Source organism: Diabrotica virgifera, chromosome 3, assembly GCF_917563875.1.
Source record: "Diabrotica virgifera virgifera chromosome 3, PGI_DIABVI_V3a".
NCBI lineage: Eukaryota > Metazoa > Arthropoda > Insecta > Coleoptera > Chrysomelidae > Diabrotica > Diabrotica virgifera.
The window spans coordinates 117,126,442-117,153,165 of record NC_065445.1 but is presented as its reverse complement, the minus strand read 5'-3'; the positions used below and the strand labels follow the sequence as shown (position 1 = coordinate 117,153,165).

At 33.3% G+C, this 26,724-nt stretch overlaps 1 protein-coding gene across 1 annotated transcript in view; it reads left to right on the top strand.

Moving 5' to 3' along the window:
• The window catches only part of LOC114334576 (uncharacterized), an 83,984-nt gene that overhangs the window by 17,266 nt on the left and 39,994 nt on the right, over positions 1 to 26,724 (top strand). The window contains exons 4-6 of the mRNA XM_028284642.2: positions 136 to 400; positions 7,854 to 8,056; positions 20,727 to 20,863. Of these exons, the coding sequence (XP_028140443.2) occupies positions 136 to 400; positions 7,854 to 8,056; positions 20,727 to 20,863 (605 nt within the window). The remainder of the gene's footprint in view (positions 1 to 135; positions 401 to 7,853; positions 8,057 to 20,726; positions 20,864 to 26,724) is intronic.

Sequence of the window (26,724 nt, the reverse complement as noted above, 5' to 3'; positions counted from 1 at the left end):
ACAGGCATTACAAGTGCTGAACAGCTTTGAATGTGGCACAAAATAAAACAAGTCGTGATATAATGATTATTAACGTCTGGCAGACCGGACAATGCACTTGAAAGAAGAAGATATGTTTAAAACCTTTTATTTTAGGTAATGTACTAGGTTCCCAACAGATGTGGATCCCAAGAGGTCAGACGCAAAGAATATCACTTAATAATAGATGCCTTCAGAAAGATTCAATGGAGAAAGTTATTTGTTTGGATACAAGTGTAGTTTACATTGAATTGTGGATGAAAGAGCATAAATCTGAAGTGAGACAAGGACCCGTGGCAGACGTGTTCATTACTTTGTATTACTGGAAACAAAGACAAAATGGTTTAGATAAGAGAGTGTTACAATTAGAGAATATTAACGGGTAAGTAACTTTTTTTTACATCATTAACTCCACCAAGAAGTGGTACTATGCTTTTGATAAGTCAGTATATTTTTTTGGCGAGTTTAAGATTTCTCATTACTCAATAGTTGTTTTATCGATGTATAACCGCTTATACAACTTATGTAACTTATGTCACTAATCATTTCATATTCACATAAGACGTGAGCGTTTCCTCAGTGGAAACTGTTCAGACACAATCTTTGTGCCCGTCAACTTTAACAGCATTTGTGGTTATAACTCTTTTCCATCCACTTATGAATTTGATGGAGGTATTTTTCCTGATACCAGAGAAAGATCCTGAGCTTTAAAGATTTTTACAGTCCAGACTCCATGCCCGTCACCCATATTTGTCCTTCTTATGGTGTAATAAGTTTTCTTAGTCTAGATTTTGATTCAGTCCCCATCGCTTCACTGTTTTTGACTTAACTGCCTGTAGATTTCAGAGTCTCTATCGGCGTGTTCTTTTTTAGAAATACATGTGCCCTATCGATAGATGCATTCTCACGCAAAATGCGAGGATTTAATAGCTTTTAGGTAGAATAAGTCGTTAATACTTAAGCCACTAATAGCCATAACTCATTTGAGAATTGGAGGTCTGAGACATTTGACGCCTGTGCCGCGATGTTAATAAGGCCATTTTTTGCATAGGCCCTCAGGACCGTTGATAAAGTCACGTACCCAAGCCATCAGTTCCTATTTAAGCAGAAATCTGTGAAATCTTGGCATTCGTGAGTTAAACTTTGTTGCAGTAAGTTGAGTCGTTTGAGTCATGTGGCGAATGTTAGTTATTTTGTGATAGACCAGCCTGGATATTCGTCTGGTAAGTTTTTAAAAAACCCTTTTTCTTCATAGAACACTCGCTGTGAATAAATAATTTTGTTCACAGGGCTGGTTCCAAGTCCGAGTCCCAAGTTACCGCCTACCGCTAATACCTACGTCCACATTACACTGTGGTCAAAGCTATTCTTTGTCGCTCTCCTTTTCTTCCGACTTCAGTTGTCGCTGGGTATATAACCTGGCCTAGATAAGGAATGCTGCCTGTAATGTAAACACGAGCATCCCCTACATCGGTTTAACGTAAGTTACGCATTCTTTAGAAGTATTTAGAGATGTCTTCTCGCGTGTCCAGAGCAAAGACCTTTTTGTGTATTTCGTGGAATAAGTTCAATGACTTAAAGTAAAGCTTTCGCTCATTTAGTGTTAATAGTGACATTAAGGTATATACACTCACCGGCACAAAAAACCGCCACCCCAAAACATGGGTCATTTTTAATGTCTTGTATTTCCTAAACCTGATTTACTGAAAACCTGAAGCTATAGTTGGGTTTTAAATTCAGTATTTTATAAAAGCTAGAACATTCCACAGGGTGTTCCAAAGTTTGAGAAAAAAACACAGTTTGATTCGTACACCCTGTATACAATGACAATGTACCTGTCTAGCAACAATATTATTACAGCGATATTGTTAAAGAATAAGGCTATAACGTATTAAAAAAATTACTTAAATCGGACATCAGGTTTAGGAAATACAAGACATTAAAAATGACCCATTTTTTGGGGTGGTGGTTTTTTGGGCCGGTGAGTGTATATCACTTGGTTGTTTTATTTTTAATATTAAAATAAAAGACACTTTCATTATGTAATCCTTTTGAGTATTATTGAGTATTATTAGAGTTATATGTATAAACAAAGAGCTCTTTCTTTTTTGTTGTAAGTGAACGTTAAGATTTTTAGATTTTATTTAGAGCATCAACTTTTTATTTTTTTGAGTAACTAATCAGTTCATTTTTTTTGTGAATAAGAGTTATTCGTTCACTTACATTTTACATTTCGTATTTTGTTAGTTTTACTGAATTGGTATATGCAATTTGTTAACCATTTTTAAATGATTATTTTTTAATTTTTATTTTTGTGGTTAACGTTTTTACGCTTCATTTATGTCTATTATGTGAATATTAAGATTCCATTGAGTTTTTAATAAATGTTTTATTAGAGTGTACGATGTTGCATTTTATTTGATTATTATTTACAGCTCAAGACTAGAACATTGTTGTTTTGTCGTAGCAGTGTTGCTAATTTTTCTATTGTTGTGTTACGTTTCGTTAATTATTCATTTGAGGATTTAGAGGTAAAAATCCCAGGCGCCCAATATTTTCGTTTGTGTATTCAGTATTTTCGTTTTCTTATAGTCCATGAGTCAAACCATCAGTTAATGTTATCTATTTATCTTTTGTCTATCGTCGTTTCATTAGCTCTATTCGCATATCATTATTTATTCATTTAACATCTTTTATTGCAACAGAAGCCCAACCCAAAGAACCACGCCCACATCTCTTCCGACTGAGCGACGTGGCCTTTGTTTCGTCAATGTAAGCGATTGGACCTTTCCATCTTCGGTCATTCCTTATTCCATCTATGGATAATACCGTCCTGATCCTTCTGGTTCAGCTCCCATAACATCTTGTCCATCCGATCGTTATAATGGTGCCTATTCGTTATGGATGTTGGACACTAACATAGATATTTTGACTTTGTTGACTGCTGCCCCAAAAAGTAAGGTAGTTAAGATGCCAGGATATTCTTCTTCCTGGACCTCTTTTTCCATGCACCTACCTAACCTTCCCTTGAAGGATGGTTCGAAGTAGGTCGTATCGTTGTTAATTGCGCATTATATGATCCAGGTATTTAAGTTTTACTTATTTTGTTTTGATATTCGTTAATAACTTTGTCTATCCAGGAAATCCTTAACATGCGTCTATAACATATGGCATGCATATTCTTCTTCTTCTTCTTTTGGCATCATAACCCTGGATGGCTTTGGACAGGCCTGTCTTTCCCTGTCTGGCTATGTCCTTCCATTCAGATGTCTCTTGTGCCTTCTTCTCCATTGTCTTGTTCATGTTCATGGTTTTCAGGTCGTCTTCCACGTTATCCAGCCATCTCGTTCTGGGTTTTCCCTTTTTTCGCCTTCCTATCGGCTTCCATTGTAATATTTTCTTTGTTGTTTTTGCATCGCCTTGTCTCTGGACATGTCCCAGCCATGACAGTCTTTGACTTTTTACAAATCTTACAATATCATAACCTTCATTCAATTCATTAACCTCGTCGTTTCTCCTGTTTCTCCATGTGCCGTCTTGCTCTTGTACCGGGCCATATTCTGTTCTCAATATTTTTTTCTCGAATGTCCTGAGTTTATGCCATCCATATTAGAGATACTTTATTGTCTCGTGCCAGGCAAAAGCTGCTCTTTCGTGAAACCCCACAAAGTTCTATGCTCTTGATAAACGCCAGCATCTTTTCTTTTGGCGACTTTAAATATTTCTCATGGCTCAATAGTTGTTTTACCGATGTATAACCGCCTCATGTTACTAACCATTCAAATTTACACAAGACATGTATCCCCCACTTCGCATTTCCTGTACCATAATTTATTCACCTTATCTATTCTGTAGAGCTGAACGTTTCCTCAGTTCAGAACTGTTCAGTATTAATATCTGTGACCGGCTTCAACTCTATCTATTTTAGACGAGAGCCTTCTGTCGACGTTGCTAATGGTTTATTAATATGGGTTTGTCTTTGTAGGATTCATCGTTTGCTGCTATAAATCTTTTCCATCCACTTATGAATTTTATTGGCTATACTGAATTCGCTCTACCGAGATTTTTTTTGACACATTCGGAGTAGGAAACATACAACACAAAAATTCCTACCTTACACTATTAACTGCTAAAATCAACTCAAATCAACTTAATCTTTCATTAAAAAAAGAAGAATTATTAGAAATAGTGGGAGTGTCTACTAATCTCATAAAATTTTGTGGAGTTTATTTCTACAAAATATTTTTATTTCGTACAATAAATAATTTTCTCATTTGTTATCAATACATTATAATGGTGTAAATAAATAATTATTGATTGGCGTAAGGTTTATGTTATTTTTATGTCTGTTTAATATTAGAGGATGGGCACGTATTTTCGGCTGCAATGCTATTCAAATGGTGATTCATTTTTTTCGAATCCTGAGAAAACTAATAAGTATTTTTGAAAAATTTAAACGCAGAATGAAAGATTACGTTATTAGTGAGGGCCGAAAGTCCCTGAGAACTTCTATAATGTTTATTTTAATAAGTTACAGAAGTGAAAAACTAAGAGAAAATTTATTGTGATTTTTAATTTCAAATATCTCATTCAAAATAAACTTTTTATTTATTCTAAGGGACTTTCGGCCCTCGGTAATAATTTAGTCTTTCATTCTGCGTTTAAATTTTTTAAAAGTATGTATTAGTTTTATCAGGATTCGAAAAAAATGGACATTATAACAAAATAATATTTTCCAAATCTATCTTTGTCTTACAATGCACTCAGTCGAATAGAATATTGTCAGCATATTGTAAGTCAGACCGTGACAATCAGTGACAATTTTAAATATTTGACGTGGCATCGGGAATATTTTGAGTTGTTGATTAAATAATATTGATATATAGCAGTGGTGCTCAGACTTATAGTGTGTGGGATCTACCACATGAACTGCAAGCGTCCAGCGATCGACTGCTAGTAAAAAACAACAGTTTTGAAAATAAAAAACTTTGTTGCACATTTCTATTTGATAAAAAGTTGTAACTTCAGAGAGTTGTAATTAAAGTCATGTTTTTCATCCTAATTTTATTTGCATATTGATGCATGGCACTGCATAATACATATTCACAAGATTTTCATATGATGGTACGGAATTAGCGAGGGCCAGATGTAAGCATGATGAGATATGTTCGTCAGTATGTTCGTCAGTTAGCCGATTATGATACTTTGATTTCGCTACCTTCATTTGGGAAAATGCAGACTCACACAAAAAAAAAACAAAACAAACACAAACCCAATTTTGGGACCAAAAAAAGGAGGAAACGGGGAAAAGGAAGGGCATCCTTGCTTACAGTCTGTGGATAAATGAAGGTAAAGTGCTTCGGAAGCGATGTCGACCTTGAACTGGATGACAGAGGAGGGTCTGGTTTAGCAGGTAGGCATTTACCCGGCGCGGCGTAGCCTCGGCGACGAGAGAGCGTTTTTTTAAGTACCTCCGGAACTATCGGTGGGGCTACGAAGAATGAATCCTGCACTAAGGTCAGTCAGGCGGCGTTCTGGATTGAGATGTCTTTTGAAGATTCGAGACCACCCTCTTAAAGAAAAAAAAAAGACACACAAGTACCTACGTTGATCCAAAGAATGCGATGAGCTTCAGAGCTATTTGCCTCAAAGATGGATATTTGTTATACGGTATGAAAGACCAAAATTTGTTATCAGCCGCTCTGGACTTAAGGTAAATATAATTATCCGAAATTATTTTAAGTGTCTCATTTTGCACGGAAATGGTCTCCATATTGAAAGTAATTAATATTTCAGTGGCAATTTTTTCCACGTCTTCACAAGCAAATGGATTAGACATGAATTTTACAATATCTGTCAGTTTCTTAAAATCCGCCAAGCGTCTTTCAAACTCGCCATGAACTACTTGCATCTCCGTCTCATAATAAATATAATTCAAATGGGCAATTAACGTTTTTCTCAACGATAGAAAGTTGTTTAAATCCTTTCTGTTCATTTGATTAATCAATAATAATAATTTGTTGGCAAAGGAATGCACTGCGCTCATCGTATCGATAATTGTTATTTTTACCCGGGAGTTCCAAATTAAGGATGTTCAAATGATTTGCTAAATCTGATACAAAAGCCAGATCACTGAGCTTTTCGTTTTGAAGTAAATTTTCCCCTCCTTCTTCTGGAAAAGAAATTATTTCGGAACTAATTATTTTAACTACCTCACATATGTATGCAGAAGTAAATTAGTGTCCACATCTTTTTCATTTTTGTATTTTTTCCGTGAATCGCGATCGACTTCAAAAACTTTGGCGATCGACCGGTCGATCGCGATCGACTCTTTGAGCACCGCTGATATATAGTGTATTTGATAAATAATTGATTTAAGACGTGAACTTAATAAAAAGTTATTTATTGTATATTATTTGTGGAAGATCCAAGCAAAGAATACATCAGGATAATATATTCTGTGATCCAAGTATTTTGTTGTTAAAGATGTTCAAAATTGTAAGCGTTCCATGGTAACAATATATTATTAAAAAACACTTTTCCTCTTTTCTCGATTGAGTATTAGTTTTTCTTGTGAAATTATTACAATCACTGAATAGACAGTTAGTAAAAAAATTATCACATTAACTGAATTAATAATTTGCAATTATACAATAAATAGCAGTTATCCAAGAACATTCAAAAGCCATCTCTTTAAGTTAATGATGACATTTTCAAGTAGAATGACATTCTAGTAATGTTTACATATCCATACCAGTGTGAATTTTACTACACGTAATTTGCCGTGTAAAGACAGAAAAAGTAGGGATAGCCGTAAAATATTTGCGAATTATGTACCCATGGCCTTAATAATATTGGTTATGAGCAGGTGCGTTGGTTGTGTAGTAATTTCCAGTTACTTCTGATAACTGAACTTCCCAAAAAAGAAATTACTAACGTTAGTGTCAAAGTGAATCTCGATAGAGCGAATTCAGTATAACGGTATTTTTCGTGACGTCGGAGAAAGATACTGAACTTTTAAAGATTTCTTGACTTGCTTTGCCAGCGATGCCAGATGGTTTCCTGGTTTTCTTGGACTTCTTCATGTAACAGCACCCATATTAGAGATACTTTATTGTCTCTAGGAAAATCTAGTAAGATATATGAAGTCTAATAGACTAAGCTGGGCTGGATATGTGATACGCAGTAATGACAATGCCTTAAACAAAATCCCGACAGTCACAATCCCGACGGCCAAAATCCCGACAGGCCAGAATCCCGACAGGTTTGATAAGTTTCTTTTTAACATATGTATAATTACATTTATTTCTTTTTTTTTTGTTTATGGCCATCTGTTTTTTATTTTTTGTTACTAAACAAAAGTATTTTGTATTAAAACTATTAAAAAAGTCGTAATTTTTACTTATGCGAGGATTGTTGCATGTCGGGATTTTGACCTGTCGGGATTCTGGCATGTCGGTGTTTTGGCCGTCGGGATTTTGACTGTCGGGATTTTGGCTGTCGGGATTTTGGGCGGCACCGGGGTGAGACAATGAGAAATATTGGCACAAGACCGACAAACATAGTTGTAACGCCATTGATGATGATGATAATTATTCTCTCGTGTCAGTCTATTAAGGCTATTTCAGATGATTTGCTATAAATTTGTTTATACAAAAATGTACTAACCAACTAAAGTCTTTTTTGTTGATAATGATAATCTAGATAAAGTAACTTTCAAGTCTATACAGTATAGAGTATACAGTACGGTAAAGTTAGGCAAGCCTTTATTTTAATAATAATAAACTATTACATTTGATCAAATTGCTTACATAACTACATCTTTTATGTTTTAGCTTTGCGGATGATGTACAATACTGTGTGATGCGAAATTTTCCCAAGATCATAGTCAGCTGGCATTCAGCAAATGAAGACAATTTAAATTCAAGAAAGACATTTGTTCATGCATATCAACTTGCTTCTGATTATCAGACGATTTCTAATATATTTGATATGGAACCAGTTAGTCATTACGTATCCTCTTTACATAGTGTCGAAGGTATGTAATTTAAATTTATTTTAATGAGTTTACAATAAACAGTAATAGGGAACTTGCATAAAATTTTAAATTCCAAAAAATGCTATAAATCACAAGAACATAATTGAAAATATATATCAAAGAAAAAAACGTTGTTTTTGTCTTTCGTTTGTGCCCTAAAAACTATTAAAATCGAGAGAAAATTCAAATTATATCATCCATCCATATGAAAATAAAAAATATTGAAAAAACAGAAGCTTTAGTAATATCGAAAACTCAAGAAAATATAAATGTAAAGCTGAATAAGGAGACCATTACACAAGTAGAGGACTTCAAGTATCTAGGATCAACATTGAATGGGCAAGGAAATATAGAACCAGAAATAAACAGCAGGGTAATGAGTGCAACAAAATTATACTATGCACTAAATAAAAGTTTTATTAGGAAGAAAGAAGTAAGCCTGAAAGCAAAAATGAAAGTATTTCAAACTGTATACGAGCCGGTGCTACTCTACGGTAGTGAAACGTGGACAGTGAACGACAACATCCGTAGTAAAATTCAAGCATGCGAAATGCGATATTTACGTGCGGTATCCGGGGGTGACCAGACGTGATCGTATAAGAAATGAAGACATACGTGAAAGGTGCGGTGTTGGAAGGACCTTAGACAGACTTGAAACGAGACAGTTATCGTGGTTCGGACATATGGCGAGAATGAGTGAAGGTAGAACTGTAAAGAGGGTATGGAAAGCGGCATCTGACAACAAACGACGAAGAGGCAGGCCAGCAAGAACGTGGAACGCAAATATTGGAAAGGCTTGCGTAAAAAGAAATATTGGGTGGAGAGAAGCAGAAAGACTAGCTACTGACCCAAAGGCATGGAGACGTTCGATTTCTCCACTTACCTCGACACCGTAAAGTACAAGAGGACGGCTTAAGTAAGTAAGTAAACCATTCAGTCCAAAACGCGCCCTCATTGGTCGTGACGTCATAAAGTTAAAAGTGTTCAAGGTCTATGCCATTAATTCATTACGTTTGATATTCGTTTACTTGTTGTAGTAATTTATGGTGTATCTCAATTTTATCAATTTTTAGATAGTTGCTGTGAACTATTATATATTTCATAGAGTGTTTTTGTTAAAACAATTTTTTTAATAGGACCGAAGAGTGTTTTTTTAAAAGGCAGTCTGATAACTTACCCATTATGAACATAAATCTTTATGATTATGATTAGTTTATTTTAATTTTATAGTAAAAACAGTTCCAGAAAAATATTGTATCTATAGGTAAATATCATTCAATCTGTAATGTACATCTACATTTTCTTTTTGTTCAAAATACACTTGATTTATTTAAAAAACTATTAAGCAGACAACAGATATTAAATACATTAAAATTACTTCACATACATGAAAACCTTGAGAATGAACTAAAATGTCTTTAATATCCTTTCAACAAGCATGTAACCACTTTATTAAACGCCGTTTCTTATCGACTGATAATCTAATAAATATTTTATTGGGGGTTTTAATGGTTGTACTTTAAGACAATGGTACTAAACAACGTTACAGTAGTATTTACTTTTATTTTCCATAGTAAACACACACGCACACACACACACACACAACTCAATACTATCTCTTCAAAAATGTATCAAACTCTAATATAAACAAAATGAGGACATCTTGGATATTAGTGCACCCTATGTAACGAACAGCTGAATCTTATGTTTGTGCGCCACAGTGTTGCCATACCATTTCTTTCATAATTTCAATCAATGTTAAATGTACCTACAAGAATAATAGAATAAGAACGTTTACTTCTCCTTCACTATACTAGGTAGAATGACAAATGAGGTGTCAAATGAAAACTTATAATCCAAGGATAGTACTAAAGGTGAGAAATTAGACCTAGATTGTCTCTCCCTCAAAAAATAAGCGTTATATTGGGGATTTCTAATGTCGACATTAAAAGTTGCACAATTTTTTTTCTATAAAACATTTTGATCTAAAACTTACCAGAAAACTTCTTTGTACTATCTACTTTCAAATAAACGTGATTAAGAAGCTAAATTTTAAACTTCGTCACACAACTTTTGCGATTAAACTTTGCAATGCACAAATCCGCACCTTTTTCTTTGAAAAATTCATAACCTTTATCATGATAAGAATAAAAACTTGAAGCAGGTACCTTTGTCTTCAGAAATGTTGTATAAGAGTAAAATATAAATAAAATATAAGTAAAAGAGTCTATATACTGTAAAATTTCAGAAAAAAATATTAAAATGGAACAGAGTTGTAGCGAGGTAAACGCAAAAAACGTGATTTCATTTTTTTATTTTTAGGTTAAAATTGCGATTTTTACAATGTTCCCCCACATAAAATTCAAATTAACCTCATTTTCGTTTTCAGCACCCTCGAAAATATAAAGTATGAATAAAATTAGCCATTCACCCCTCCGTGGTCAGTATCTCGAAAACTAAGCGCTTTTTTGAGGGTGTCCCGCTCGTGTATAATATCACAAAAACTTGTAACGTGATAGTATGAAAAAATAGAGGATACGGCAACGGTGTTACAAGTGATGGCCGGATCCAATGCCAAAATCTACACAGACATATTAGGGTGCACTAATATTCAAGATGTCCCAAAATGGTATATACTTTTATATGAGACAGGAGAAATGTCATTACAAAATATTACGATATGACGTCATAAGTGACCGCGCCCTTTTTCAATTATTTGAAATTATTTATACAGGGTGTCCCGAAAATATTGGTCATAAATTATACCACCCATTCTGGGGTCAAAAATAGTTCGATTTAACCTAACTTACCTTAGTACAAATGTGCTCATAAAAAAAGTTACAGCCCTTTGAAGTTACAAAATAAAAATCGATTTTTTTCAATATATCGAAGACTATTAGAGATTTTTTATTGAAAATGGACATGCATCATTCTTATGGCAGGATCATCTTAAAATAAAATTAAGGTGAAAATTGTCCACCTCATAAAAAATTTATGGGGATTTTGTTCACTTAAACCCCCCCAAACTTTTGTGTACGTTCCAATTAATTCATTATTGTGTCACCATTAGTTAAACACACCGTTTTTAAAACTTTTTTGCCTCCTAGTATTTTTTCGATAAGCCAGTTTTTATCGAGATGCGGCTTCTTTTTCAATATATTTACGTAAAAATTTTATGGGGGTTTTTTCCTTTAAACCCCCCAAATGTTTGCGTACGTTCCAATTAAACTATTTTTGTGGTATCATTAGTTAAACACAGTGTTTTTAAAACTTTTGCTTCTTAGTCTTTTTTTCATAAGTCACCTTTTACCGAGATGTAGCTTCCTTTTTAAAATATACCTAATGTAAATTATAATTAAGTTTTCAGATTATTAACAGGTCTCTATAATCGTACAGTAGAGCGTCGATAGTCCGAACTAATTGGTACAGGGGTAGTTCGGATTATCAAATTGTTCGGATTATCGAACATGTGTTCAAAATACATACAAAGCTCATAAACATAGCACATATGTATACTTCATCTAATTTACCAACCGTTGCACGTCATCTGCGTCATAGCCCGTGACGTCACATGATACCAACACGAAATATTTAGGCGGTAGGTGTGTTCTTTTTTAGAATCACGTTGCCGAATACACTGGAATTACAGCCACTAGACATATTTTATTATATACGCGTAGAAATAATATTTGAAGATTTCTGTTAATGTTAACCTAAAGAAATATACAATAATATGTTTAATTGAATTTGTATAAATGGATTATAAAGCGTTTTTATGAAGCACTACTCGAATCACACTGTAGCTGTAATCGAACGAAGATGATATTTTAGAATAAATTGGTAACATTTATTTGGCAGTTGCGGTGATGACACTTCATATTTGTTTATATTCTTTATTATAAGTATCTGTTTTATTATATTTACTGTTTTTATTATTTACTTTACTATAAAAAGATCCTCTACTATAAAAATATAAATTTCACCTAATTTTATCACGACTTGTAATAATCGAGGTATCTTGACAACTTTTTTAGTTGTTATTGTAGACAAAGAAACCTACCGGCTTCATGCCAAGAGTTCGGAGCCGTTTTTTAATTATTAACAATGCAGTGCAAAAATGCTTGCACTGCAAATCTTTAAAGATTATAACTTAATTCTTGTTCTCTATTTCTTAAGTTTTTACTTATTTACATTGAATATTAATTTGTTTGGTTGTATAATCCATGTTTACAATAATTATGTGATCCATTTGATTTAAAATGGATTCAGGATTTTTTTATACTTTGACAACTATGTCAACTTAGATATCTGGCGTAGATAATGACGCGCAACGGTAAGTAAATTAGATGGACTGTACATACGTTTTAGTTACAAGGAATAAAACACCTGCATAATAAATAAATATATTGTATGTATTTCTGCATAAACAAAACAAAAATCCGCGGTCATATTTTGCCCATATTGTCATATTAAATCCAAAAATTCGGTCCGCGATCATATTTTTTAATTTTATAATTTTTTTTTGCGTTCGGATTAGCAAACGTTCGGATTACCAGGGTTCAGATTATCGACGCTTTACTGTACTTAACCATATAGAAATATGTGGTGGATTCGACAAATATTCAAAATATCTCGATAAACACTGGCTTATCGAAAAAGTACTAGGAGGCAAAAAAGTTTTAAAAACATTGTGTTTAACTAATGGTGCCACAATAATAATTTAATTGGAACGTACACAAAAGTTTGGGGGGTTTAAGGGAACAAAACCCCCGTAAAATTTTTATGGGGTGCACAAATTTCACTTTAATTTTTTTTTAAGATATTGCTCTCATAAAAATGGCACATGTCCATTTTCAATAAAAAATCTCTGAGAGTTTTCGATATATGAAAAAAAATCGATTTTCATTTTGTAACGTCAAAGGGCTGTAACTTTTTTTGTGTGCACTATTGTATATAGGTAAGTGAGGTTTAATCAACCTATTTTTGACCCCAGAATCTGTGGTATAATTTATGACCAATCTTTTCGGGACACCCTGTATATAAGCGATGGGGTTTTATCGTTTTGTATCCACCCACTCGTTTTCTTATATAGCTCTATCTGCCATAGACTGGTCTATGCCTTTATTCCATGTTTCTGCAGGCCTTCCTCTTCCTCTTCTATTTAGGGGTGTGTAATTTAATGCTCTTTTTGGCCATCTTTCCTGTGATATTCTCATAACATGACCATACCATAGATAGCAATTTCTTTGTTTCTATGTGGTCAACCGTGGAATATACATCTTTGTCCGTCGTCTTATTTCCTCATTTGGTACGTGTTCTAATCCAGATATTCTGCATGCTCTACGTAAGTAATCCATTTCCACTACTTCTATATTTTTTCTTTCCTTTCCTGTGAGTCATCAACACTCTGCCCCATAGATTGTTAATTTTGTGTTCATCTTCACCTTGTTAGACCATAGTAGACCATTTAAAATAAGAAATACGAGTTGCTTTCCTTCCTTGCTGTATCCTATGCTGTATGTCTCTTTTTGTAGTTCCTTTTTCTGATATTATGCTTTCTAAATATCTATATTCCTTACATTTTCTTATACTTCTCAACTCAATTCCGGATCCTCGGTTTCCCCTCCTTCGGTTTCCTCTCCTATTCTCAAATATTCCGTTTTCTCCATGTTGATACATTGGGCCCCATTTTTCATATTCGATCTGTAACTTTCTTAGCATATAATCCATATCATTCATAGTTGGCAAGAATTACTTGATCATCAGATAACAACAAAGTTGTTAAGCAGTTTTCTTCAATCATTATTCCCATCCCAGCAACTGTTTTCCTCCATTGCTCCAGAGCTTTCTGGTTGTATATTTTAAATAGTGTTGGCGATAAGCAGCACCCTTGCCTTAAACCTTTTGTAACAGGGAATGGTTTCGACTTAGATTTTCCCTGTCTAATGCAGCTTTTCGGGTTTTGATACATATTTTTAATTGCTCGCACATATGCTTCACGTATAACTATCGTCGTCAAAATTTCAAAGAGTTTCTTTAAAGGGGCCGTGTCGTAGGCTTTTTCCAGATCAATAAATGTTAGGTGAGTAGACAGATTCCTCGCCCTTCTTTTTTCTATTACTTGTTGCAACACGAATATATTATCTGCGCACGATATACCGGCGCGAAAACTACCTAGATTTCTAATTCCACCCTTTTCTTTAATACTCGGCCATACAACCTCCCCATTGCACTGGTTATGCTTATACCTCTGTAGTTTTTGCACAACGTTTTGTCTCCCTTTTTGTAAATCGAGCGTAAGCGCTGGTTTCCTCGAAAGCGGCACCGACAAACTGCGACCGTAACACTGCGATGAATGACGTCAGATTACGGTGAAAAATTCAAGGTTCTTCACTGGGGCAATGGAATGTGCAAACTCAGCAAGCGGTGGCTTCCAACGCATCCTTGGAAACCACCGCTATTATTTTGCATGGTACAGTTTTTATGACGTAATTCATCGCAGTGTTACGGCCGCAGTTTGTCGGCACCGCTTTCGAGGAAACCAGCGCTTTACGTATGCACAATTCCAGTCTTCTGGTATTTTTTCTCCCTGCACCATGCATTTGTTGAAGAGTTCCGTCATTATTTCGTGCAGTATGGCTGGTCCATATTTTATCAGCTGGATGGGGATATTTCCAGGCCCTGGTGCTTTCCCATTTTTTGATTCTAATAAAGCTTCTTTTATTTCTAAGTTTTCAGTCTAATGGCATATAAAGCAACATAATGCTACTCTACATCCCACCACAATGAAAACAATGGGAACCTTCTCTGGTTACACCTCCGAGGCTTCTACAATTTGCAAGCCATACGGATGCCGAGACTAAGGAAGATGAGGGAATTTTACAATATATAATTCACGTCCCATCTGCTCAGCGCGGTAAAGTTCCAACGAGAATAGTTCCCTTTGTACTCCAAACAGAGTAAAGTAAATCAAAAATGAATAACCATTTTCAATGTCGTTGCAACACGAAACTACAGCCGCGCGATATTCTAGTCCAATCAGAGAGTGCCGCAAGCACCTCTACCGGTTTCGAAACTTATTAGTCTCTCATCAGGAGACCATCGGTTTCGAAACGTAATAAGTTTCGAAACCGGTAGAGGTGCTTGCGGCACTCTCTGATTGGACTAGAATATCGCGCGGCTGTAGTTTCGTGTTGCACCGACATTGAAAATGGTTATTCATTTTTGATTTACTTTACTCTGTTTGGAGTACAAAGGGAACTATTCTCGTTGGAACTTTACCGCGCTGAGCAGATGGGACGTGAATTATATATTGTAAAATTCCCTCATCTTCCTTAGCCTCGGCATCCCTATGGCTTGCAAATTGTAGAAGCCTCGGAGGTGTAACCAGAGAAGGTTCCCATTGTTTTCATTCTGGTGGGATGTAGAGTAGCATTATGTTGCTTTATATGCCATTAGACTGAAAAGTTAGACTTTTGATAGCAGTTGCCGCTAGGGCATCTATGCCATTTCGTTCGTTGCGATCCGTGACTGCACGCCGGGGTTTGTTTTGGTTGGATCAGGGAGAGCAGCATATGTGCCTCCTGATGAGAGACTAATAAGTTTCGAAACCGGTAGAGGTGCTTGCGGCACTCTCTGATTGGACTAGAATATCGCGCGGCTGTAGTTTCGTGTTGCAACGACATTGAAAATGGTTATTCATTTTTTTCTTGTTTTATTTCTTTTGTAGTTATTTTCCTAACCATTTACATTCGTCTGCATGTCTATTTCATTTACCTCAAGCTACTTTGCTTCAGCTACTTTGGATCCGCTTATGTATCTATCCACCTCTTCGCACTTTCTTTCCCAGGTGTCATTTTTACTCCTTATCACTTCTCTTTTCACTTCCCTGTTCAATTGTGCGTATACTCTTTGATCTTGTAAGTCCTGTGTCTGTAGCCATTTTAGCTGTCTTCTTATTGTCTACTAAACCTTTTAGTTTCTCCGACCACCATTCTGGATTTTGTTGGTCATCTGTTTCCAAATATCCTAACGCTTCCTTGGCTGCTGCGTGTATGCTTTCTTTTATTTGCTGGTACAACTTTTCGGAGTTCTTGGTGTTACTTTCTATAAATCTTAATTTTGAGGCCAGCCTCAACTTATACAAAAATTTGGTCGATTCGTGTTTTAAGCTTTCCAGCTTATCAACATTTTTCTGAAATATTAGTTTCTTTGTCTTTTTGCCCTTTTTGTATTTGAAATTATTTAAATACACATTATTATGAGTGTTTGATGCGTGCAATTTTGGAAATCTTATTTTTAAATGAAACTGAACATTATGTAATAAAACAAAAATTTGCAAGTTCTCTATTATACACTTTTCAGCAACCAAGATTTCATATTTCTACCTTCGCAATTCTCAGATTTTAACTTTTCCCTATGAATGTTTTGGATCTTATTCTGGAGTTAATTTTAATTCAGATAGCTACATCCTCTTAACTTTTACTCGATCACGTAATTGCTTGACGCTTGAATAAAATACATTGGAACATATAAAAATATATTCATAGATGAATATATTGGACCGTCTAGTCCGAATTGCGTTCCGTTTCTTGGGCCTTGTCGAATTGCGTCCCAAATATTTTGCTTACCTGGCCACCGATAACGTCTAGTCCGAATTGCGTTTCATTTCTTAATTAGCGGTCAGAGGATAGCTTAATAAATATTAGGTAAGCAGGGAAATATAATAAACGTAATATCAACTAACAGTTTATTATTATATAATATATTAAAAAGCACCGAATTTATAACTAACACATATAACGAAATTGTATCTTGAAATTTCACCCCTGTTATACTGGTTAATTTTCTGTTCGAGAAAAATATATTTGCTGGAGGTAGCTTTATCTACATTTCTAGAAATAGTTTGTTTAACAGAATTTATTTTTATATAAGAATCGGTTTGAATGCGCTTTAATGTTTCAACAAACAAAAAATATTAGGATGTGGAGACAAACAATAATTTTTAAATTTTGAATGAAATGCCTCACAAGAATTAGTTGTTCTATACAGGGTGAGTCATGACGTCATGAGGAACTGTACATACTCCTACCTCGTATAGAGGCTTCTAAGGGGAATAACAAATGACCATAGTGTCTGCTCCCCTTATTTAATAATATACAGGGCGAGTTTCGCATTTTGACAGAAATTTATATTCGTCGTAATTTTTGAACGGTCAGATCGATGTGTCTCTTATTTTGGTCAATCGTTACACTATTACCGCCTAATCAACTGATTTATTCAAACTAGAAAAAATCAGGTCCGGCTTTAAAAAATTAGTTCGTTTGGGTCTTAGAAAAAATTTCACCCTGTATACGCTTTTTGAAAACTCTAATATGAATTTTACAAATTAGACAAATAGGCAATTAAAATGGCATATTTATTTTTTTCCCCACATGATTACTTAATTTTTTATAAAAAAATCAAATTTGACTATGAATAATAATTAAAAGTTTGGTAAAGTGAACCATCTATTTATCTCTAAACGTAAACGTACCGATCCTCTTAAGAGGATGGGTACGTATTTTAGACTGCAATGCTATTCAAATGGGGATTCATTTTTTTCGAATCCTGAGAAAACTAATAAGTATTTTTCCTAAGTATTTTTGAAAAATTTAAACGCAGAATGAAAGATTACGTTATTAGTGAGTGCCGAAAGTCCCTGAGAACTTCTATAATGTCTATTTTAATAAGTTACAGAAGTGAAAAACTAAGAGAAAATTTAGTGTGATTTTTAATTTCAAATATCCATTCAAAATAAACTTTTTATTTATTATAAGGGACTTTCGGCCCTCGGTAGTCAGTCAGACACTGACAATCAGTGACAATTTTAAATACTTGATATGGCATCGGGAATATTTTGAGTTGTTGATTAAATAATATTGATATATAGTGTATTTTATAAATATTTGATTTAAGACGTGAACTTAATAAAGAGTTATTTATTGTGTATTATTTATGGAAGATCCAAGCAGAGAATACATCAGGATAATATATTCTGTGATCAAAGTATTTTGTTGTTAAAGATGTTCAAAATTGTAAGCGTTGCATAGTAACAATATATTATTAAAAAATCACTTTAACACTTTTCCTCTTTTCTCGATTGAGTATTAGTTTTTGTTGTACATATAAATTATTACAATCACTGAATACATAGTTAGTGAAAAATTATCACATTTATTAACTGGATTAATAATTTGCAATTATACAAATAACAGTTATCCAAGAATATTCAAAAGCCATCTCTTTAAGTTAATGATGACATTTTCAAGTAGAATGACATTCTAGTAATGTTTACATATCCATACCAGTGTGAATTTTACTACACGTAATTTGCCGTGTAGAGACAGATAAAGTAGGGATAGCCGTAAAATATTTGCGAATTATGTACCCATGGCCTTAATAGAAATCTTCAAATATTATTTCTACGTGCATATAATAAAATATGTCTAGTGGCTGTAATTAAAGTGCACTTGACTAACGATTTTAAAAGCAACATACCTACGACTTGTCGACTAATATTTTGTGTTGGTATCATGTGACGTCACTTGCTATGACGCGAATGACGTGCAACGGTATTTGTAGTGTCCGAACCATAGGGTGTTTCATTGGGAAAGTAACATACGTTAACTGTAGAAAGAGGACACTTAGGCGGTCTCAAAAATACCATACTTAATGGGTCTTACTCCATTAATAACAAAGATACTGAGTGTTTTATCTATTTTGCCATTTTCTTAATTGGTTCATAACTTTTTAACCACACTGTATATTTATCCTATATTTGGCACGCAAATATCATTTAAGGTGTAAAATAAATTAATTTATTTACAATTGTAAAAAATCCAGGTCCGGATTAAAAAATATTGGAAAAATATTCCGACCCAAAAACAACACCCTGTAAATTAAATTTTTTTAAAATGGATTTTTCAGTTGAAAAGGGGATGAAAAAATAAATTTAGTGGTATAGTTTGAATTTTTGGCAAAATGATTTTTCTGGTCAAATTTTGAATTTGAATTTTGAAATTATGTGAATTTCGAGAGCTCTAAGTAGAAAAAAATTGAAATACAGATTACAACTTGTCAACCGCACTGTATATTTATTTTATATTTTATACGCGAATATTATTTTAGGTGTCCAATGAATTAATTTATTTACAATTATAAAAAATCCAGGTCCGGATTAAAAAATATTGTAAAAATGTTCCGACCCAAAAAACACCCGGTATATTAAGTTTTTTAAAATGGATTTTGCATTTGAATAGAGGATGAAAAACTAAATTTAGTGGTATATTTTGAATTTTCGACAAAATAATTTTTCCGGTAAAATTTTGAATTTGAATGCTAAAATTATGTGAATTGCGAAGCCCAAAGTAAAAAAAAATTAAAATATGACTTAATTTTAATTAATACCATTATTTAATCTAAATTGGTAAAATATTAACTTTTTGACACATAACAATAATTTTTGATGGTGGTAATTTTGAATAGTTAATATGCTGCAAATTTTCTCTCTTTTGTTATAATTTTTAGATACTTTGTTTATTAAAGTGATATATTCTTTATTGACTCTTTATTATTTACTCATTATTTAAAGATGAATATTCGCCATAACCTATTTGTCACACATAATAAAAAACACTGAAATGTTCTAACATTTTACCAATTTAAATTAAATAATGGTGTTAATTAAAATTTAGTCGCATTTTAATTTTTTCTACTTAGAGCTCTCGCAATTGACATAATTTCAGAATTCAAATTCAAAATTTTATCAGAAAAATCATTTTGCCGAAAATTGAAAGTATACCACTAAATTTAGTTTTTCATGCTCTTCTCAAATGCAAAATCCATTTTAAAAAAATTTAATACACAGGGTGTTTTTTTGGGTCGGAACATTTTTACAATATTTTTTAATCCGGACCTGGATTTTTTATAATTGTAAATAAAATAATTGATTGGACACCTAAAAGAATATTCGCGTGTTAAATATAAAATAAATATACAGTGCGGTTGACAAGTTGTAAGCTGTATTTCAATTTTTTTCTACTTAGAGCTCTCGAAATTCACATAATTTCAGAATTCAAATTCAAAATTGGACCAGAAAAATAATTTTGCCGAAAGTTCAAAGTATACCACTAAATTTAGTTTTTCATCCTCTTTTCAACTGAAAAATCCATTTTAAAAAAATTTAATGTACAGGGTTGTTTTTGGGTCGGAACATTTTTCCAATATTTTTTAATCCGGGCCTGGATTTTTTATAATTGTAAATAAATTAATTTATTGTAAACCTTAAAGGATATTTGCGTGTCAAATATAAAATAAATATACGGTGTGGTTAAAAAGTTATGAACCAAATAAAAAAATGGCAAAATAGATAAAACACCCAGTATCTTTGTTATTAATGGAGTAAGACCCATTAAGTATGGTATTTTTGAGACCGCCTAAATGTCCTCTTTCTACAGTTAACGTATGTTACTTTCTCAATGAAACACCCTGTATATGTCCAAAGTTTCTTCATTTGTTAATCAATTTTGAGATATCCAATAATGTGTCAACCCAGTGATCCATTACATGTGATACATTAATAATACGTTGATATTTTTTATCCCTTTTTAAAGTTTGAAATTTTTTTTAGATTACGATGATCTCATTATGGGCTGTGGAGAAAACAAGATTTCTTTGTGGAATCTTCAGTTCGGCAACATTATAGCCACAATAGAACTGAATGATATTAAAACTCCCTTATCTACTTTATGGGTAAAATGCGATAGGGTAAGTTTAAAGTGTATTATGCCAATTAACAGAATTAACTACCCTCTGATGTTTAGCCTCAGTCCGCTGTATGGATATTTATTAAACTGAGATATAAAATAAACAAAAAAAAGTTTATTAACAACCTGCTAGTTTTCACAATCATACACTTGTCAGGATGACACGTTCCACAATTAAAACTTCCCTATTCCAGTGTTCCCAAACATCAAAGTTTGTCCGACTAGACACCGTTAAGATATTAACAAATTTTCAGCTTGCTATTAATCAACTTTTTTTACGCGGGATCCAGGCCTAAAATGTTTGAGAAAAAATGTAATAAGTTGATTCAATGTATTATTGTCCGTTCTAACAAATTATGATATGAAATGTAACTAGTACTTGGAAAAACGTCAGAAAAGAAGTTTGAGAATAAAAAGACGTGGTGTTGGTCAAAGCAAGTTCTAGATAAAATAAAAGAGAAGAAAAAATTATATAAACTGACAAGAAAATAGATCTGACACAGATCTTTAAGTCTATACAGTTAACACAAAGGAAGCTAAAGTAGCAGTTTAATATTTTATTTGGAAATAAGACAATTTAAGTTAAAAATGGGACGTGGCACAGCCCAGACGGCAAAGTAAAAAATGAAATTGACTTTATACTCTCTAACTTCAAAAACATTGCTAAAGATGTTACTGTACTAAATTCTGTCGACACTGGTAGTGACCATTGATTAGTTAGGGTGCGAATAGAAGTAAATACGAAATTCGATAGAAGAAAATTATTAACACAGGGTAAATTACCAAACATAGAAGCACTCGAAATGAATCAAGAGGAATATCAAAGTGAACTAAAAAAGAAACTAGGACCTTTACCAGTATTCAACATGAAAGATATAAATGAAATAACAGAAAAACTAACGAATGACATAACATCAACTACAAAAAAGATCTGTGGTAAAAATAAAAATCCGAGAAAAACGAAACTTAAACAAACAACACTGGATTTAATGGAAAAGAAGAAGAACATCTAAAGAATTACCAGAATATAAGGCTATCAACAATAAAGTTAAAAAGACCATAAGGTCAGACTTGCGGGCTTATAAAACAAAACAAATATTGCAAACCATCGAAGACAATAGAAACATGAGAGTATTGAAATCAAATTTAACTAAAGGAAAATCGAAGATAACTAAAATCAAAAACCAACAGGGGAATACGGTGACGGAAAAAACTCAAATAATCAAGGAAATACAAACGTTCTACAAGAATCTTTATACATCCACTATACAGAACCCCGGAACAGACCATAGAACAATTCTAAACGTCGGCTCGGAAACTCTCCCTAAAATAACTTCTTCGGAAATTAGACATGCCTTACAGCAAATGAAGAATAAAAGAGCTCCTGGCGAGGATCATATAACGTCCGAAATGTTAAAAATGGGTGGCAACACCGTTGTAGAGGTTGTGGAAGTCTTGCTGAATAGGTGTCTAATAGAGAAAAGAATACCCAATCTGTGGGAAAACGCCGAAATAATACTTTTACACAAGAAAGGAGACACTACTAATATTGAAAACTACAGGCCTATAAGTTTGTTGTCACATTTATACAAATTGCTAACAAGAATAATAACCAACCGCATAACACAAAAACTTGATTTATATCAACCGGTTGAACAGGCGGGATTTCGAAAAGGGTTTGGTACTAACGATCACTTACAAACCATCAGAACACTGGTAGAAAAAACCACAGAATATAATGTACCCTTACATATGGCATTTATTGACTTTCACAAGGCTTTCGATAGTATTGAAACCTGGTCCTTTTTGTCAGCCCTCAGGGATGCTCGAATAGACTCACGGTACACTACACTCATTAAAAACATATAAGAGTAGTTTCATACTTCTTATTCGTGTAAGAGATAGCCGTATGAATTCATCTAAAAAAGAGTTTATTTACAATATGTACAATAAAGATTATAAACATTAATACAACAATACTAAAATAACTTAAAAATACAAACCTAAAAAAGAGAATCAAGAACATGCTATTTCTTACTCTGAGTTTTTGACAACTGTCAAATAATTATTTACAAATGTCCTTCAAACTAAAATTACAGTCATGCCACCTAAAACTATAAATAACTTAAAATAACTAAATGTGGTTTTATTGAAAATAAACATAGTTTTATTTTTACATCCCCCCACCAACAGGTATGACAAACCATGAAAGTCTATGGTTGGTCACAAGGCAACAATTTTGAGATGTGAAAATAGTTCATATCGTTCCTTTTGTATCCGATATCTATTTCATATAAAGTATTTGAAATTTGTTTTTTTATTTGAAATGGACCTAGTCTTACTTCATCAAGTTTTTTTCTATTTAGTTTGGATTTATTTTCTACATATGCCCAATCTCCTTCTTTAAATTCATGGAATTTTCTATTTTTGTCATACAGCTTTTTATTATATTCATGATGTCGTACTGAATTTTTATAAGCTATTTGCTTATCTTTTGATACATTTCTTGTTTCACAAAGTTCCTCGGGAACAATCGGATCCGCTTTTCCAAAAAGCAAATATTCTGGGCTGTATCCGGTTACGGAATGATCTGTTCTATTATATTCATCTATACATTCTTCAGCTATTTTTGTCCATGCTCTACTTCTAGTTTCATTTAGTTTACATCTTATCCTATTAACTAATGTTTGATTAAGTCTTTCATTTAAACCATTCGAAAATCGGCAGTCTACTGCTGTAAAAACCAGTTGAATATTTAACTGTTTCATATTATTTCTAAATATTTTGGAATTAATTCCCGGATACTGATCTGTTAATAATGTTTTTATGGGGTGTTTATCTTGAATTTTAGAGATTAGTTTAATAAAATCACCTGTCATCTGATTTTTGGAAGTAACTGCAAATGCATATCTGGTAAAATGATCTACAAGTAAGTGGAGGTATTTTTTTGTTGAACGATTGCCAGCAAATCCTCCTATTGTATCTAGGGACATTATCTCGAAGGGTTCTTTTGCCGGACCTAATTGTGACAAGAGACCATATTTTGGACCTACTCTTGTTTTATTTTTACAGCAGATCTCGCATTTCTGGCAGATATCTTTCGCCAGTAAATCCAAATTATTAATGTAGTAAAAATTCCTAATTTTGTTAATTACTTTACCAGCACAAATATGACCATCTTGTGTAACAAAAGCTGTCTTATATTTATCTTTATTCCGAACTGGAATACACCAAAAAGCAGAATTTATATCTAAAGTAGTAAAGAATTTAGCATTCCTTGTTTTGGTCAAAATCTCGTCAATTAATGGAAAAGGTTGTGGTTCGGGAACAATTAATTTGTTTAATTCACGAAAATCAATGCATAATCTTGTTTTAGATCCTTTTTAAGAGCCAATGTAACAGATGCTGCAAAGGGCGAAGATGATTCTTCTATTAAATTTGCTTTTAACAATTGTCCAATTTGAAATTCTATCTCTTTTTGGTCCTCTATTGAGCATCTATATGGCTTCTTTGCGACAAATTTATGTTCTAAAAGTTTAATTTGAGCTTCATTATTTTGAACTTGCCCAATATCAAATTTATGTTTTGCAAAAATATTGTCATATTTATTTAGTAATATTTCTATTTTACTTTTCTGCTCTGGCTGTAAATGTTCTAATTTTGCTTCAAAAAGCTCTGTGGGAATTCCTTCATTAAAGTTTATTGAATATTCTGTCAAATTAACATTGTGATTAAACTTTTCAATGTTCTCTTCAATATCTAGATCTAATCTTTGATAAATTTCTAAATCAAAATCTTGTTTCATTTGAAAATTCAAAATAGAATCCAATCCAAGTAGAATATCATACTCGAAATATTCATCATTAATTACAAAAAGATTAACATTCTTCTCAATTTTATTAATTTTCATTTTTGCAATTAGTTTTCCTGTAAAATTTGTTCTGATATTTATCGTTTTAAACATATTCCTATCTTCATGAATAACTAATCCCAACTTACCTGCTACCTTCGAATTCAGAAGAGTAACATTCGAACCTCGGTCATAGATTCCACATAATTCTCTATTATTTAGGAATACTTTTAATTTGATCAATGGCAGCAAATTCAGTTTTTTTGGTCGGTTACCGTTTCATTTAATGTCTCCTGTATAGCAATATTATTAACATATTGAATATCATTTGATTTGTTTTCTTGTATTGTCCTTCTATCTTTTTGCTTTAAACGACACATTGCCTCTGGATGAAACCTCCCAGGGAATCCTTTTTTATCACAATATTGACAACTATTTTTTTCTTTTGGTATTATTGTATTTAATTTGGTAGGTATTTGTACAAAATTTGGGTTTGTCTCTGATTTTTTTTTGCTTATAACTGAACTCTCCAACTTTCGTAACTCACCTATCAATTTTTCCATTGTTGTAACCCATTATCGACTACAGAGCGCTCCTTTATGCTTCGCTAAATCAACAATACACTAATAAAATCCTCGGATGCGAGCGTAGAATTCTCAGAAAGTGCCTCAGGAAACACTGGAGATATCCGTCGGTATTGGTACATCCACTCGCTAAACTACCCCCCATAAATGAGAGAATCCGTTCTCTCAGCAACAAATATGTCATACGAACGATTAATGGTAACAACCAAAGGGCTAAAAATGTCCTAATTACCCCTTGCAATCGGCGAGGGCATATACTCACCGGGACTCCCAAAAACAAAGTTCCATTCCCTCCGGCCAATCTTCTACAATTGGCCAGAAACGAACTTCCCGATGAGTACTACGAAATACTTGAACAAACTCCCTTAATGTATCGCAGATAAACAACTGCATCCCCACACGCTGATCTAAGAGCCGTTCCTCTAAGGTGACAGATTTGGAACCCCCTCACTGACTGGTCGCTTGCTGAGCATGGCAATTTCTATCTTTCGCTCCTACAGCTTCTGCGCTAAAACCACCTTCTTAACCCAATCCACTAGCAATTCTGCTTCTCCACATACCACCGACGCAATCTCCCACACTCCTGAAAAGGAGGATCTTTCACCCTGAAGAGGCTTAAGCCTAAACGGGGTATAAACGACGAGTTTTCAATTCAATTGTTGTAACCTCAGCTCTATTAATATTATTTTGTATATGAATTGGCAAATTTGTCACAATTAAATCGATTAATATATCAATAGGAAAATCATTTTTGATATTTAGCAATAAATTTTCTTTGCGAAATGCATAATCAACAAGACTACCACCTACATACTTAAAAGAATAAGCTTTTCTATGATTATCCCAACCTGTTTGACAAAAACTATCTAAAAAATTAACTTTCCATACCTCAAAACTGTTATCTAAGCCTAATGTTATTATTTTTGATTCAAACCATTCCTTTGCTATTCCATCAAGAAACAGACGTATAATCAAAATCTTGTCTTTATCAGCATCCACCTCACATCGCGAACATTCTGATTCGAAGGTCTTGAGCCATGAATTCATTGGAACATTTTTACCATCAAAATTTCGAAGTACGAAATCATCTTTTATTTTTTTGTAATTTTTCTTTTCAACTTTAGGTATACTAGTATCACCAAGTTTCTGGAGCAACTCGACTAATGGTGGAGATTGTTCAATCGCTTCTTTCTTCTCATACACTGGTAATAAGGTCTGTTGTAGGTACTCATTTTGATAAACCACATCACCATCTGAATCAAAATAAATCACTTTCAAATTATCATCTAATGAAATGGTACATGTTCTAAAGCATCCTCTTGATTTCATGGATGCTAAAACATTTTTTACTTTTTTCAGACGAAATAGTTCAGAATGATAATCTTGTTGCTTTTCAGCAGGCATTTCATAATAGAAAGGTGACTGTGT